General features: G+C 44.5%; 2 protein-coding genes across 3 annotated transcripts; one reads left to right on the top strand and one right to left on the bottom strand.

Moving 5' to 3' along the window:
* Positions 1 to 93: 93 nt before the first annotated feature.
* On the bottom strand, positions 94 to 1,014 carry pnx (posterior neuron-specific homeobox). The gene is made up of 2 exons (XM_035625346.2): positions 797 to 1,014; positions 94 to 692 (listed from the first exon to the last, which is right to left on the bottom strand). Exons 1-2 carry the CDS (start codon positions 915 to 917, stop codon positions 241 to 243), a joined length of 573 nt encoding a protein of 190 aa, XP_035481239.1. The 5' UTR covers positions 918 to 1,014; the 3' UTR covers positions 94 to 240.
* A 3,467-nt stretch (positions 1,015 to 4,481) lies between these two features.
* Positions 4,482 to 15,441, top strand: ash2l (ash2 like, histone lysine methyltransferase complex subunit). Of its 2 annotated transcripts, XM_035625285.2 has the most exons (17): positions 4,482 to 4,599; positions 5,674 to 5,740; positions 5,912 to 6,057; positions 6,169 to 6,257; positions 6,344 to 6,438; positions 7,120 to 7,215; positions 7,823 to 7,918; positions 8,088 to 8,163; positions 9,965 to 9,982; positions 11,349 to 11,448; positions 12,257 to 12,474; positions 12,566 to 12,733; positions 13,444 to 13,637; positions 13,723 to 13,815; positions 13,900 to 13,998; positions 14,081 to 14,140; positions 14,875 to 15,441. In XM_035625285.2, the coding sequence occupies exons 1-17, from the start codon at positions 4,541 to 4,543 to the stop codon at positions 14,980 to 14,982; spliced, it is 1,782 nt and encodes a 593-aa protein (XP_035481178.1). In that variant the 5' UTR covers positions 4,482 to 4,540; the 3' UTR covers positions 14,983 to 15,441. The 2 variants fall into 2 exon arrangements, with proteins under 2 accessions (XP_035481178.1, XP_035481179.1); XM_035625286.2 differs by lacking the exon at positions 9,965 to 9,982.
* The last annotated feature ends 225 nt before the right edge of the window (positions 15,442 to 15,666 follow it).

Below are 15,666 nucleotides of genomic sequence, written 5' to 3'. Positions count from 1 at the left end.
ACAAAACTAAAATGTATTGTGTTTCCTCCAGCATTTTATCTTAAGTTATTGCATGAAACAAGGAACCAGTGAGACCAACTTAAATATAAACGTGTTTATCAAAATAACTTATAGTATAATTACAGTACAAAATATTTAACATTTCTTATTCAGCTCTCCTAATAGTGCCACTTTGTTTGGAGCTGCTCCGTGTCGGTCCGTCGTGCTCAGTCCCTCGGCACAGATTTACGCATCATGGAGCTACATGTAGTAGAGGCGGTGGGACCGCAGCGGCAGCGGCAGCGGCACAGGAAGCTGGAGCAGCGCGCGCTGCCGGCAGTGGAGCGGCCCGCAGCTCGGACAGGCGCAGACGGCGGCGTGCGCGGCGAAGGGCGACGCGAAGGCGCGCGCATCCTCCGGCTCACTCCCCCGCGGCCGCTCCTTCTTCCACTTGGTGCGTCTGTTCTGAAACCAGATCTTGACCTGCGTCTCGGAGAGGCGGAGGGCCGCGGCGACGGTGTGTCGCTCCAGCACGGACAGGTAGTGGCACCGGTGGAAGCTGCGCTCCAGGAGGTGCAGCTGCTCCAGGGAGAAGGCGGTGCGGACGCGTCGGTTCCTTTTGGCCTTTGACCCGTCAGACTCCTCCGGCCCGCAGCCTTCGCCTGCCGGGGGCCGCAGCTTCTCTCTGGGTTCATCTCGTTTCATAGACTCTCCTGAAATGAAACAATCCGTTAAGAAAAGGGAATTTATGAATTGGAAAAAAAAAAGGAAACGACTCTGTCCAGATTTTACATCCACACACAGGACCAATTCTCACCTTTAGCTGCAGCGTCATCAGAACGGAATAGTTTCCTGGTAAATTTTGTGGGGTCCAAAATATCCTCCACGGAAAACGGTGTTCTGTGCGCCAGCGGTAATTTGGCTGCGTCTGGCTGCATTTCAGCTGTGGACCGGTGAGGACGTGGTGTCGGTGCCCGTGCGCCTCCCCTCGGGGGTTTATATAGCCCGGAGTCTGCAGCCTGCGCACACGCCGCCCGATCGCCTGCACATTTACATTTCCTTCAGAACGTGGCCCCAAAATAAAGCAACGCGCCCTGTATTAACAATTATTGTGGCCCCTGTCTTTCATGCAAGACACGCTCCGGCCCCTCTTGGACCCCCGTGCCGGCACTTCGAAATGTAAATGTCCGCTCTCAGCTGGAGAGAGAGAAGGGGGGCGGCAGGTCTGTTATTTATTGCTGGGCATCTGGTTAAAATGTGCCCCTCCGTGTTCCTCATTGTGGTCTGGCTTGTCATTATTTGCAAATGTGAGATTTTACGCTGGTAGGACACGTGAACGCTGCTTGTGATGCTAATTGATGGACTCATCAAAGGGGAAAGTTGGTGCCTTTTACTTCTTTGCGTCCCGTTTGGCACAGTCTCCATTTGTCCCGCTGAGTGCACTGTCCCCACAAAGCGTTTATGTTTAATGAGAAGCCCACTGACAACTTTATGAGAGCTATTGACCATCTGATCTCTGCGGTATGCACTTTAAGCTGGTGGAGATGGGACATAAATCGGATTCATCAGTGGTAATGATTTTACGCATAAGCCTCCACCGGACTGTTTAATTTACGCATTGCTGAAACACTTAGCCTTGAATCTCTTATTGATGGAAATTCGTTTTTAATCAATTTTAAGTCATTTACAAAACAAAACTTTTTTCATTGGCACTGTTTTCGCCATCAGGATTTTCTGCCTGTTTCTGTTGAAGATAATTAATACGTGAATAGTTTCGGATTCGACCACTGTGGCTCTCATGTTCTTTACATTTTGAACAATCAATTATTAAGCATCATGGCGCCTCCACGCGTTCTTGGACATTTAGTTTGAGCTCTTATCCAGAGAACAACATTCAATATTGAATTTTGTTCTGTTATATCATCAGTAAAACTAAGAAAATCTATGAATTTAGTGTTTATTTGACTGGGCAGATTTTATGCAGGTGTTCAGAAAAACAACAACAAAACAAACAAACAAAAAACATTTTTCAGTAATATGGCTTCAATAAACGGCTGCAAAAACATGTTATGACACTGGAATAAGATCATATACCTCGAGAAGTCCAGGCCGAACTTGTAAAAGTCACACATCATATCATCAGATAAAATCCCAGTTTAATCTTTAAACAGTCGACGCTCTGCCTCCAGTGGCTTCATTAACCCTATAATAAAGATAAAAGTCCCGTCTTTAAATCCACATTATTGGATGCAGTTTCCTATTACACACAATCACCATTCCTCAGAAAGCGCGGGGGGGCTCCACAGGGGGTGGAGTTGGGGGGTAAATGATCCTATATGGAGGAAAGTCATAAAGGTGGCAGCTGCCCATGTGCTCCCAGCCCCAGACACCTACGGAGAAACGGGCATTGAAACGGCAAGAGAGGCCGGCCCATCAGGACAATTAGCAGATGTCACCAGTAGGCTTGACCCTCTCTGACCCTGGGCTTTGTTCAGCAGCGGGGGGGGAATGACATGAAGATGATGATGATGAGGAGGGATAAGTTGGAATGGAGGGGGAAAGTGAGACGGGGAATACTAGAGAGGAAGGAAGAATGTGTGAACATGCTCCGCAGCCTCCTGTCATGCACTTCAACAAACAACTGCCTGTTCCTGTTCCCATGTTCATATGGACATTGCTGGTAACTAATTGTACATACTAGCACTAATATCATGAATATTCTTTACATTCCTTATATCTATCTATCTATCTATCTATCCATCCATCCAACTTTCTATCTATCTGTCTGTCTATCTGTCTATCTATCTGTGCATTGACATCTAAGCAGCGTTTTCATTTCGTAGTTAGATGAGGTGGATATTCTTTACAGACCTTCACTCTAGTTTATCTCCAACAGTGCATCATATTTCATACGCTTCATATCGGTTTTGTGTGTTGCTACATGCCAGGCAGGGGCAAAGAGCTAGTTTTTCTCCCCGGTCCGGCTTTTCTTTCTCTTTTTCTGTTTCTCCAGGCGTTCACGGGTTGTGTGGCCTTCTCCTGAGCTGACCAATCATGGCTGCTCATTGGTTTTCCTCTGACTGAGCTGGCCTGTCATCATCTCTCTAAATCTTGAAGTATTTCATCAGCGGCTGCGATCAAATCCCAACATACATCGTCTCAAGGCACTTTACACTAACTATTAACTCATGTCCATCTAACTCTCAGTCTTGCCCTCTTTCTCTAACGTGAGCTACTCTAAAGTAGCCAAAATAAGTCATGTTTATCAATAATTTGCAAAACCAAAATATTTCAGGTGTTGACCTACTCTTATAGTAGTTTGTACAATACAGATCAAAATGGGACTCACTGTCCATGTCCGCCAAAACAAACTTTACACATGGCCGCACATGGACATGAGGTCATGAGAGGTCAAAAGACATGTTCAAGTAATGGAGACTTAAATGATTCAAAAGTTATGACTTTTAAAGATAAATAAATCACATATTTAATGTCGGAAATTGGCTTACCTAAGATGGTATAATTATCATGGTATAATAAACATCTTCAAAGATTACTTAGTTTCATGAATACACAGGAACACACTGTTCTGCAGCTCCAGAGGTAACAACCCAATATGTAAAAAAAATCATAACCTTCATATAGAACAAATCAAGTTTTTGTATTATCATCAGCAAAATGTGAAGAAAAAGTTAAAGTTTCATTAAGTCAGAATCTTTGTTTCCCAATCCTTCACCTATTCATAACTGCATCTCACACACACACACACACCCACGCACACACACACGCACACACACACACACACACACCATCCCAACATCACAGATGTGTCTCCATTGCAAGAGGAAAGGGGAGGAGAAAACACAGCTATTATCTCCCCAACAATGACTCGAAGGCATTTATTGCAGCACCCAGGGGTGTTCTTAGCATTCCCCGTGCTCTTTTGTCTGACGTCCTCTGGCACACTTTGCCTTTGTGTTCAACTCATCTTTACCAGTTCCGGAGTGGCCCCCACAAACGTCTGAATAACATTTGACTTTAGGAAAGTTGCGCGGGGTGGTCTCACGTCGTCACAAAGGTTTTCACAGTGTGTATTGCCCTTTGACTCTGTAGACGGCGAATGGAAAAGGTAAAAGTAAAGGACAACTTTGCACATCCAAAAGCCAATGATGAACATACTGGATCTGTAGATTAGTCTTTAACATTATCTATGTTTAGTTACTTTTCTAGTAAAGCATGCGGAGAAATGTGGACAGAGTGTGTGTTAGTGTGTGTATGTGTGTTATTTTATTTAACGCCAACTGGCTTGTACATACTAGTCATTTGATTTTGTTTTTTGTGTACGTACATTCAAGGCCATTAAAAACTGTGGTCAAATTTCCTTGTACACGCAAATATAATTATTTGGCCAATCTGATAAAAAATAAAAAAGCAAAATTGCAGTTCAAGTGTGAACCTGCGGTGTCGCTGCTGAGCGGAACCGCGACCGGAAGCTCTTGTCTCCGCCGCTTCCTGTCTCTCTCGCGTGTCTTTTTGTTTTTTGTTTTCATTGATTTGAAACATGGCGTCCGAGGGAGAGGCGGGTAACGCTGCTGCCACCGAACCGGAGAGCGGAGAGGGGTACGTCTCGTCCACGCAGCAGTGCTTTGCCGTCACAAATGTGTATAACAAGACTCTGGTTATTTTGTCAAAACCATAAACTGCCTGGACGCCGCTGTTCATTGGCTGTACGAGAGGCTAAAGGCACACGGGCTAGCATGCTAACCTTAGCGATGCACAGAGTCGCCGACTGAACCGTTCAACGTCAAAGGACAGTTCTTCAGCTCTTGTCCGCAGACAATGAACCGGACACGCCAGCGTCGTGTCTGTCGGCAGACGTAAACGGTTGAAGGCTTTGCCCGCGTTGACGACGCCCCTCCGATAAGCACACAAACCCCCTCACGACAGGTTCCATTTGAATCATGTCAGTTTTGGCCAACGCGCGGTGACGTCAGACGTACGCTGCGTTAAGGTTTGACTTTTCGTCTTGTTCAAAATGGGCAAAGAAAAACCAACTCCTTCAATCCGGTGACATATTATAAATGTGTAAGGGCCGCAGCTAACGATTCTTTTCATAATCGATTAATCTGTCAGTTGTTTGGTCCATAAAATGTCGATGTTGTTTCCCAAAACCCCAAAATTTTGTGTTGTTTTGTCCACACACCAAAGATATTGAGTTCACTGTCACAGAGGAGCGAAGAAACCAGAACATATTCACATTGAAGAAGCTGAAATGAGAGAATTTATACCTTTTCTCCATAAAAACTACTCGAACCGATTGATTCGAATATCAAAATATTTGGCGATTAATCGATCATCTGCAGCTCTATATTGTATATTAGCACAACAACTGGAGAAACTGCGGAGCACCTGTCTTTATCATTGATCGTGTCTGTTGTCCTCTCTGACAAACACAAAACTTACATCATACACAGAGCCGGCCCTGAGAAGAATTTGATTTGCCCTTTTTTGTGACATTGCCTCTATCTTTAACTTCATACTGCCTTTTCCATCAACTGTATGACCGAGTATGGCTGTATCGTGCCTATAGGGGGCCCTAAGCAGCCGCTTAGGGCCGGGCCTGGTTCTACAGAACTACTTGATGAAATGATGTGCATCTGTAAATAGCTGATGAGTCTTGCTGCTGACTTTCAGGGACGCTGCATTTGGAGAACTACCCGTCAGCATGGATACTGAATCTTCAAATGGCAAAGAGGGAATGGTAACATCATTTGACATTATTGCAATCATTGTGAAGATGTGTTTTTACTTTGTGCATTTTCTTTGCCACATCAGCGTCTGACACGACTTGTTCATTGACTGCAAAGTAGTCGATACCTGCCCTCCAAGTCAGAAGTGTAAGAATCCTGAACAAGCGGGGTGTTTGTTGCAGGAGGCGGCCGGCGACGGCTCGGAAGCCGCCGATGCTCTGACCGGATCGGGAGACGAGGAGAGCGGGAGGCAGCTGGGGGAGGTGGAGCTGCAGTGTGCCTTGTGCATGAAGTGGTTCACTGCAGACACGTTTGGCATTGACACTGCGTATGTATAGTGAATCTGTTATTAAGTCAATGGTCACTGGAATTACTGCAGCTGTGTATTTTTACAATGACAGTGTTCATGATGTCATCTCCTCCTCCTCCTCCTCTACAGGACCTGTCTTCCCTTTATGACCAACTATGTGTTTCACTGCAACGTGTGCCATCACAGCGGTAACACGTACTTCCTCAGGAAACAAGCAAGTAGGTGTTCTGTGTGTTGCAACCTACAATCGACAACCTAAAGTTTTTTCAGTCATTCACGAACCGATGTTGCTCTTTGTGTTCAGACCTGAAGGAGATGTGTCTCACGGCCTTGGCAAATCTCACGTGGAGATCCAGATCACAAGACGAGCACCCAAAGACCATGTTCTCCAAAGACAAGGTGGGCGCGATGCATTTCATAACTGTGCTGATATAATGTTATGGTGACTTGACTCTGTGAGATTTTATTCTTGGCTTATTCTTTCTTCTCAGCTGACTCTAGGGGAGGGTCTCTGTAAATGACTTGTGGGTTGTTGTGTTGAAGTGTTATTTAAAGAAAACTCATTAAACTCCAGTGGTACTAGTCTTGTTGGACGATTAACTGCGTATCTTTGGGTTTCGACTGTTGGCTGGATAAAACAAGACATTTCAATATTCTACCTGAGGTGAAGTGTGATAGATATTACACAATTTTATTGATCAAATTATTTTCTTTAAAAAAAAGGCATATTAATTAATAGTGAAAATAATTATTACTTACAGCCCCCGATTTTCAGATAATGTCACAAGGAGATGCCAGGTTTGTAAATAAAGCCATGCTGCAGGTCTGCTTGAGTGACAGGCGGTGAGAGCTTGACCCGCCCTCTGCACAGGACAGGCTCTGACCGACACAGACACAGATCTCTCCTCAGATTGCAAATTGCCAATAGTCTGATTTGTCCTTCCTGAAAGAGAGGGAGAGACAGTAGGTGGAACTGTACAGGTGTAAACATGTTTTTTTAACATGTGTTGTTGTTTACTGCATGAATACTTTTCATTAATGGAAATATTTTTTTGTGTTTCTTTTAATTCTTTGTTGCAGGATATCATACCATTCATTGACAAGTACTGGGAGTGCATGACCACTCGTCAGAGGCCGGGGAAGCTCACCTGGCCCAACAACATAGTGAAGACAATGGTAATGTTGTGGTGTAAACTGTAGCTCTCAGAGAATTCAGACGAACAGAAGTAAGGGAGGAGAAATGTTGTGGCCTCTCTTTGGGGCGTTGCACTTCCCAACTTTGGGCAAATTTTTGTGGTTGGATGAGGGTCAGAGGACATCTGCAGATAAATCCAAAACATGACATTAATACTGCTATGCTACTTAGTATAAGAGCCCGACCGACACTAGATATTTGGGGCCAATGCTGACATTACGGAGTCAAAATATTCCGATATTGATATATCGGCCGATATATGTATTGTTTTTTTAAATTGCATTGATCCCTACCTTAAAGTTATCAAACCCTTGTGACTAAAATGTAGAAGCGTCTTGTTATTTTACAGTTTAACCATAAACTTTATGATAAATAACTATAAATTAAAGAAAACAGAAATACAACAAATTATACACAGAGCTTGAATTAGGACATTAAACTCATATTTTTCTATGTAAAATATAAACTTAAAGAAAGTTTTTATATTGGCAAACATAAATACCATTACCGATATTTCTGCGAAATGCTTATATCGGCCGATATATCGGTCGGGCTCTACTTAGTACTTGTGTATGCTTTATTTTCCAGAGTAAAGAGCGAGATGTCTTTCTCGTGAAGGAACACCCTGACCCCGGCAGCAAAGACCCAGAGGAGGAATACCCCAAATTTGGCTTGTTGGACCAGGTATTTACCACCAAGCTGTTATATATATATACATGTGTGTGTGTGTGTGTGTGTGTGTATATATATATATATATATATAGCACAACATTGGGAGCTGGGGCTGTAGAAACCAAATGATATTTGTATACATGTCTAATATATAACTTCAAATGTTGTTTTTCTTTTGTAGGACCTGGGAACCATTGGACCCTCGTATGACACACAGAAACAGGCCACTGCTGCTCCCACAGCCGGTGGGCTCAACGGTAAGAAATTGACACAACAAAACTCTAAACTAGGTAGAAATAAAAATGTCTACTTGTCTCACAATCTGTTTCAACAAAGAGGAAGAACAGTGTCAGGAGCGCTCCCACACCTGTACTCTGGTACATTATTAGAGAATCTTTACAGAGGGTTCATGGAGAATTAAATGATTATGAATAGCATAAGTCAAGACTGCAAGTGGATGACATGAATACTGACAAATAGAAATGGGACAAAAAACAAATCTGTCAAATCAACTCCTTCTGGAATGAATATGAAAACATTGCTGCTACGTGAGTTTTGGAAACATCTCAGTCTGGTTGTTCAGTCTTTACCAGAGCCAGAAATCCTCCAAACAGGCGATAGGTTAGATAGTTTGATAGAACTGAAGGAAACAGGTCAGGTGTGGAAGCACCCTCGCATGAACAATGACAGAATAGAGTCCTCAACCTGAGGGGAAGGCTTCATCCACATGACCACGCTTTACCATCGCTTTCTGTGTTTACACTACTCCGGAGTTTTGGACCGGAGACAGGGAACCGTGGAAGTGCAGCTGCCCCAGTTAGTATAAACCGAAGTCTGGACGGGCAGAAGCTGAGACATTTGTAAATGCTGACGCAGTCACCTGCATTTGCTTCCTGATTGGTTTTTCAGTATCAGTCACGACTCAACTACCGACTGTGAATGCAGATTCTAGCTGGGGCTGGGCGATATGGAGCAAAAATCATGTCTCAAAAGTCAGTTCCAAGTCAAATGGACATGTGCCAAATGTCACACAGGCACTTTAAAAAACCAGCGGCACAATATCAACATCTACATGAAATTGAGACCAAAATAAACTACTGGCTTGTTAAATAACAATAAATAATATTCAATAAAAATGTTCCTTAAATGAAATATGCTCCTTTCTTGCATAACAGAATACACAGCACTGTTTCCCCTAGGATGGAGTTGTAGCAGGTGGTACTTTACCAGTTCTCTCATTGGTTCTTGTTTCCTTTTTAGTCGAAAAAATGAAACAAAATGAGAATAGAATGGAATGGACAAATGTTTCCTTTCTCGTACTGTACCCAGTACATTGTTGAACACTGAACAGAAGTATTTTGAACAAATAACTGCTATTATTACACAATGAATGAATTTCTTCAACACCATTAGCAGCACCGATAATGTCAGAGTATGTTGATACAACAGTCTTTCGGAATTTAGCCCTGGTGCCCGTCTAATACCGGGTTTCTGTTCCCACCCCTAGATAAAATGCAGCCCAATCTCCTCTCGTTAGAATAAATAAATAAATAATAATAATTCAGGAGCGGCGGTCAGAGAGGAAGAGAGGCGGGGCAAGGCAAAGTTGTGTGAAGGACAGACCGGGAAAGGTGGAATAGGCTAACTGGTGGAAAACTCAAACTCACGAAAGAAACTCAAAGCGTCATTTTAACGCCACATAAATCTATATACACGATATTATCTTATCCTAGATCCCGTTTGAAAATATATCGATATATTTTAAAAACTTTATATATCGCCCAGCCCTAAGCGTAGCTAACACTTCCTGTCAGAAACAGTTCCACCTCGTCATCGGTCCCCCGCTCTCACTTTTCACTGTCCTTGTTTGCATGATTTTCTGTAAACCAAGCAAACGGCCGTGGCGTCGTAAACACTCTGCGCGTGAACGGTCGTGTGATTGTGCACCGTCATGGACGGAGGTTGTTTCTGATATGAAGCTGAAGTGTGTCCGTACGGATGAAATCCGAGAGTTCGTCACGTGTGATGACCCCGGTGACTCTGTGCATTGTGTTCCAGGTGGATCCACTTTCTCAGGTGACTATGTGGTATTTTGACACCTGGAAGTGCTCGGTGTGTTTTTCTGTGTCTTGTAACCCTCTGGATGGAAGTTGGCCCTGAGGTTCCAATCAGACTTCAGCCCCTCCTCCCTCCTCCCTCCTACCTTCAACTCAAACCACAATTGAGCCAAACTGATCCTCAACAAGCATCTTGTGGGCAACTTCATCCATGTCCAGTTGTAACCTCCCTGTCTGCTCTCTGCGTCTGTTTGGTCCCCCTCCCCTCCCTTTGATCGGTGAACACATCTTCCTCGTCTCTTCCAGCTTGCTGCTAATGGGCCCTGAATCCCCTCTCTGAAATGACACTCTGTTCAACATACCCGTGCGAGCAGAGTGCCATTTTTGATTTTTGCCGTTGGCTTTCATCCAATGCTAATTAGCCTCATGTTCGTTCCTTTTCCATCCGTGCGTTCTGTGTCAAATATACACAATTCCATTCAAATTGAATCCCAGAGAGATGTAGGGTCCAAAATGAGGTTTTAAACCCAGTATAAATATTTCTGATCTAAAATAACTCCTGAGAATCACTTTATGTGCAGAAATGTGTTTAAGTTAGTCATCCTCCATGGGAGTTTTCTCACCGGATATATATCTACTTTGTTTTCCATCTCCTTTTCTTAACAATATCTATATGTCCAAATGAAATAAATGTAAAAGTTGTTTTGGTTCTTTAGCCAGTACTTTGTTAAGAGGTCTTTGTAACTGGCTGGGTACCGATTGATAATCTCTTGCCAGAAGGAGCTGAACTGGAATCGTTTTGAGACCATTCCCTCGTCGTTTATACACCCCATTTAATTCTACATATGACCAGTGTAACTCCTGGACGGAAGAGGAAGTAAACCGCAGCACCTGGTTTTACCCCCGAACAGTACAGCACTTTGGTGTTGAGGAGGGGTCATAAGAGGCTGATGGTGTTCGGAAGAAGACGCCATGCGAACTAATTTCTTGCCTTTTCGTGCCTGCTATCTCCCTGTGTACCGAACACCTATAACCCGCTTTCTGTGTGTGTGTGTGTGTGTGTGTGTGTGTGTGTGTGTGTGTGTGTGTGTGTGTGTGTGTGTGTGTGTGTGTGTGTGTGTGTGTGTGTGTGTGTGTGTGTGTGTGTGTGTGTGTGTGTGTGTGTGTGTGTGTGTGTGTGTGAGAGAGAGAGAGAGAGAGAGAGAGAGAGAGAGAGAGAGAGAGAGAGAGAGAGAGAGAGAGAGAGAGAGAGAGAGAGAGAGAGAGAGAGAGAGAGAGAGAGAGAGAGAGAGAGAGAGAGAGAGAGAGAGAGAGAGAGAGAGAGAGAGAGAGAGAGAGTGAGTGAGTGTCTGTTCAGCAGTGTAATGTGTGATGTGTTCTTGAAGGTGCTTTGGCCCCTGGTCCAGGAAAAGGAAGAGGAGCCAAGCGTAAGCAGCAGCAGCAACAGGAGGGCGCAGCTGCAGGGGCGACGAAGAGAGCCCGCAGGTAATGAGATCTGTCAGCACACACAACACACACGTCAGATATCGAGTCCAGGGTGTCACTGTTGTTCACAGACACCAGAACAGAGTGAAAATCATATTTCCGTTCACGAAAAATCCAAATTTTGTTGTTCCTAGCCAAACTCTATACAGATGTGTGTATCGTTTGAGAGGCATAGATGGGAGATTGAATCGACGAATCAACAAAAACAGATCATCAATATGTGTCAGTCAGTGTTGATAATGTGGTGGTGGCCACAAATAAATCGGTGTATTGAAACACTTAAAAAACAGATTATGTTCGGGTTAAGGCGACAACCGGTTTCTCAAGCGCCATGTAAACCCTGGTTAACAGGCCTAGGAAGAGCGCCACCTACTGTACTGGAGGCAGAGCTACTCCCGTCATTCTTTCCATGTTTCCCCGCTCATTACTCAGGATCAGTCTGTTCTGGTACTTTTAGTTTTCCTGGGATTTGCAGCCATCAACCTGTAAATTCTTAGCACAAACCCTCATTTTGTTCAGTTGAATCTTCTGGTGAAAATGTTTTGTTTAGCCCTTTGACAAGCGTCTTCACTCACAAACGACCAAAAGGTGAAGAGCTGAACGACCTGCTACAAGGTGAACAACGTCTATTTCAGTGATATGCGGGTCTTAAGTTCTTTGCACATTTAGAATCAGGAGATTTCACACAGCGCAGAATTTGTGACGGTCTTGTGAAATGTACACAGGACAACGTGTCCCACAGGTGGACTGTGACTAAATGAATGAAGATTCAAAACAATTGTGTATTTCTTCTCTCCCCTCGTCGCAGTGACCCTCTGTTCTCGGCCCAGCGGCTGCCGCCTCACGGTTACCCGCTGGAGCACCCCTTCAACAAAGACGGGTACCGATACATCCTGGCAGAACCAGACCCTCACGCACCGGACCCCGAGAAGCTTGAGCTGGACTGCTGGGCCGGCAAACCCATACCCGGTGATCTGTACCGGGCCTGTCTGTATGAGAGGGTGCTGCTGGCTTTACACGACAGAGGTGCTCACACGTCAAACACTCCATCTGTCCATGACAAGGTTCACTTGTTTCTGTGTCAGGGTCCGTGTTGATCTGTTTGTTGGTGTCCCAGCGCCCCAGCTGAAGATCTCCGACGACCGACTGACGGTGACGGGGGAGAAGGGCTACTCCATGGTGCGAGCCTCACACGGCGTACGGAAGGGATCCTGGTTCTTTGAGGTTTCTGTCGAGGAGATGCCGACAGAGACCGCAGCCAGGCTCGGCTGGTCTCAACCTCTCGGTCAGTTTGTCATTTATTCTCACGCGGACCTCAGAGAGTGGAAATCCGTAGGATTAAGTTTAAATTTTCTCAGCTGTAGATGTGATCAGAGATTCAACAGCTACAACACAGTGTATTTCACTGTATTTGTATCAACCACAGAGCTGCTGAGGAACTCTGTCATGAGAGCAGGCACCATGAATATTCTTATTAAAGGCTCCATCCACACTGAAACACTTTGTTTCAAAAAGAAAACGATGTCTGCCCAAATAAAAAAAATGCTCAGTGTTATATAAATATTTATGAATTGTACTTTTTGTAATTGATTTTTTCCCCCTAAAAAATCAAGACAAAAAGTATAATGCACATTGAGGCTATTTGATTTATGCAACGGTGAAAAAACTGGCAAAAGCAATGAAAAACGGTGAAAAAAAAACATGTTTAGTTATTCGGCCTTTGGCCAAGTGTTAAATTTTGATGGGTTTCCCCCTACAATCTTCATTCCGGTGCATCCCTATTGTGAACCTGCCCGTTAACTCTTGTTTCGAGGACAGAGAAATCTGTTTTGATCATAATGTTTGGTGTAAAAGCAGAACGTAGACGCTGTCTGAGATGCTTGTTATTCAGTTCTTCTGAAGGATAAAGACGGTTTTTCACCCTCTGAGTGAAGTTGTGTCGTTCGAGTACTGTTTGAAATATTAAAGCATTTGTTTCTGTTTTTGATATGGCAGGTAACCTGCAGGCGCCTCTGGGTTATGACAAGTTCAGCTACTCGTGGCGCAGCAAGAAGGGCACGCGCTTCCACCAGTCCTTAGGGAAGCACTACTCCTCCAGCTACGGGCAGGGAGACACCCTGGGCTTCTTCATAGAGCTGCCCGACGGCACGGAGACGTCCAAGGCTCTGCCGGATACCTACAAAGACAAGGTAACGCCCGACAGGTGAAGAGCACGTTGCCGATTGCACACGGCTCGTCTCTCTGACCTGGTGTCTGCATCTGCTCTGTTTTCAGGCGCTCATTAAGTTCAAGAGCTACCTTTACTTCGAGGAGAAGGACTACGTGGACAAAGCAGAGAAGAGCCTCAAGTCGATGAGCCCCAGCAGGGTGAGAACACCTCTCCAAAATGAACCGCAGTCAGGAATCGTGTCGGTGTAGGCTGCCGTTAACCCGGGGGCTCCTGTCTTTCAGATGATCTTCTATAAAAACGGAGTGAGCCAAGGAGTTGCCTTTGAAAACCTCTTTGAAGGCCTCTACTTTCCCGCCATCTCGCTCTACAAGGGCTGCACGGTCGGTACACTCGTCCACATTGGGGCCTCCCTGCCCTCTCTGTCGTCTGCTCAGTTAAAGTTCACCTCTCGTCTCTCCGCAGGTCTCAGTCAACTTCGGGCCACATTTCAAACACCCGCCGAAGGACGTCAAGTACCAGCCGGTGAGAGCTGCTCTTCCTTTTCCCCCCACTACGACCTCACAAACCTCAGGCCACGCCCACACAGCAAATCAAACAGAAAACAACCCACATGAGGAATTAAGCTGCGTATTTGAAATTATCTGTCCATACCATAGATTGTGTAAAAAGTCGACATGACAGGTCGCAGAAGGTGAAGCCGAATGATATTCACTTGATTGAATGATTCAATTAGTTTTTTGGTTCATAAAATTGTTAATTGTTAACACGTTGATAGTGTTTCCCAAACCTGTTTTGTTTTGTCCACACATCGAAGTTATTCACTGTTACAGAGGACCAAAGAAACCAGAACATATTCACATTGAAGAAGCTGAAATCAGAGAATTATGACTTAAACTATTAATCGATTATAAAAATAGTTGGCAAATTAATTAAATTATTGATTACTAATCGATTAACTGTTGTAGCTCTAGTTCTTATTTCATCATGATTGATGGCTGAGGCTGTGTGTTGGAGGGATCACTATGATCACCGCTGTGTCGACTGTAAAGGGCATCAAGAGCGCAAGATTGCGGCACACTTCCGTTCACAGCGGGTAGTTGAGTCGTAACCGACAAGAACCGTCAAGAAGCAAATATGTCGGTCTGCGCCCAACATTTACCCGAGATGTGCAGATGCCGGGCATCAACGTGTCAAAAGTGATCAAACTAAAAAAGTGCTTGTGTCGATGTTGCTGATGTTCTTGGTCGTCCCCTCAGATGAGCGACATGGGCTGGGGAGCTGTGATCGAGCACACGCTGGCCGACATGCTGTACCACGTGGAGACGGACGTGGACGGACGACGAAGCCCGCCGTGGGAGGGATGAGGGCCGGCGTCACTACACCATCTCTCCTCCTTCAGGCAGTCAAATGAAAAGCTCCGCACGCGGCGCCAAGCGTTTCGTTAACTTTGCGAACTCCGTCAGCTGACGCAACGTAACAGGAAGTTAAAACCTATTGAATTTGTCCCACACTGATTACACCAAGCTGTCGATGGATGGCCGCATATCATTTGTAAGTCTTCAGCCCTGGACTTCTAACAACTGAACCAGCTGATTTCTGTTGGTCTGCGTTGAAATATGAATATTTTGAAGTTGTCGAGACGGAACTGGACGTCAGTTATAACATATAGCTGCAGCCGAACAGAGCCACGTCGACATTCCCCCCCGTCGTTCTGTAGACGAGCCGTTGCTGCAGTCGTTAGTGAGATCCGTCTTTTTTTAATTTGTTTTACAATATGTCAGTTAGTTACTGTTTTATACTTCAATAAAAAGATACTGCGAGGACAGAGTGTCAGTCGTTAATGAGATTCCAAACAAATATCCATTGTGCATTTGAAATCAAAGATATTGTGCTTCATGACATTTTACTTCAACCTCCACACATGAATAACCAGTATGTAGAAATTAAAGAATATGATAAGATATAAGGGTATTTTTTTTAGTGCTTATTAATGTACATCAATCGTTTTATAATATGTTTTACAATATAATCCTTTAGTTCATATACCA

This window comes from Scophthalmus maximus, chromosome 2, assembly GCF_022379125.1.
Source record: "Scophthalmus maximus strain ysfricsl-2021 chromosome 2, ASM2237912v1, whole genome shotgun sequence".
NCBI classification, from domain to species: domain Eukaryota; kingdom Metazoa; phylum Chordata; class Actinopteri; order Pleuronectiformes; family Scophthalmidae; genus Scophthalmus; species Scophthalmus maximus.
Note: the sequence above shows the minus strand (reverse complement) of the source record. Positions and strands in the feature narration are given on the sequence as shown.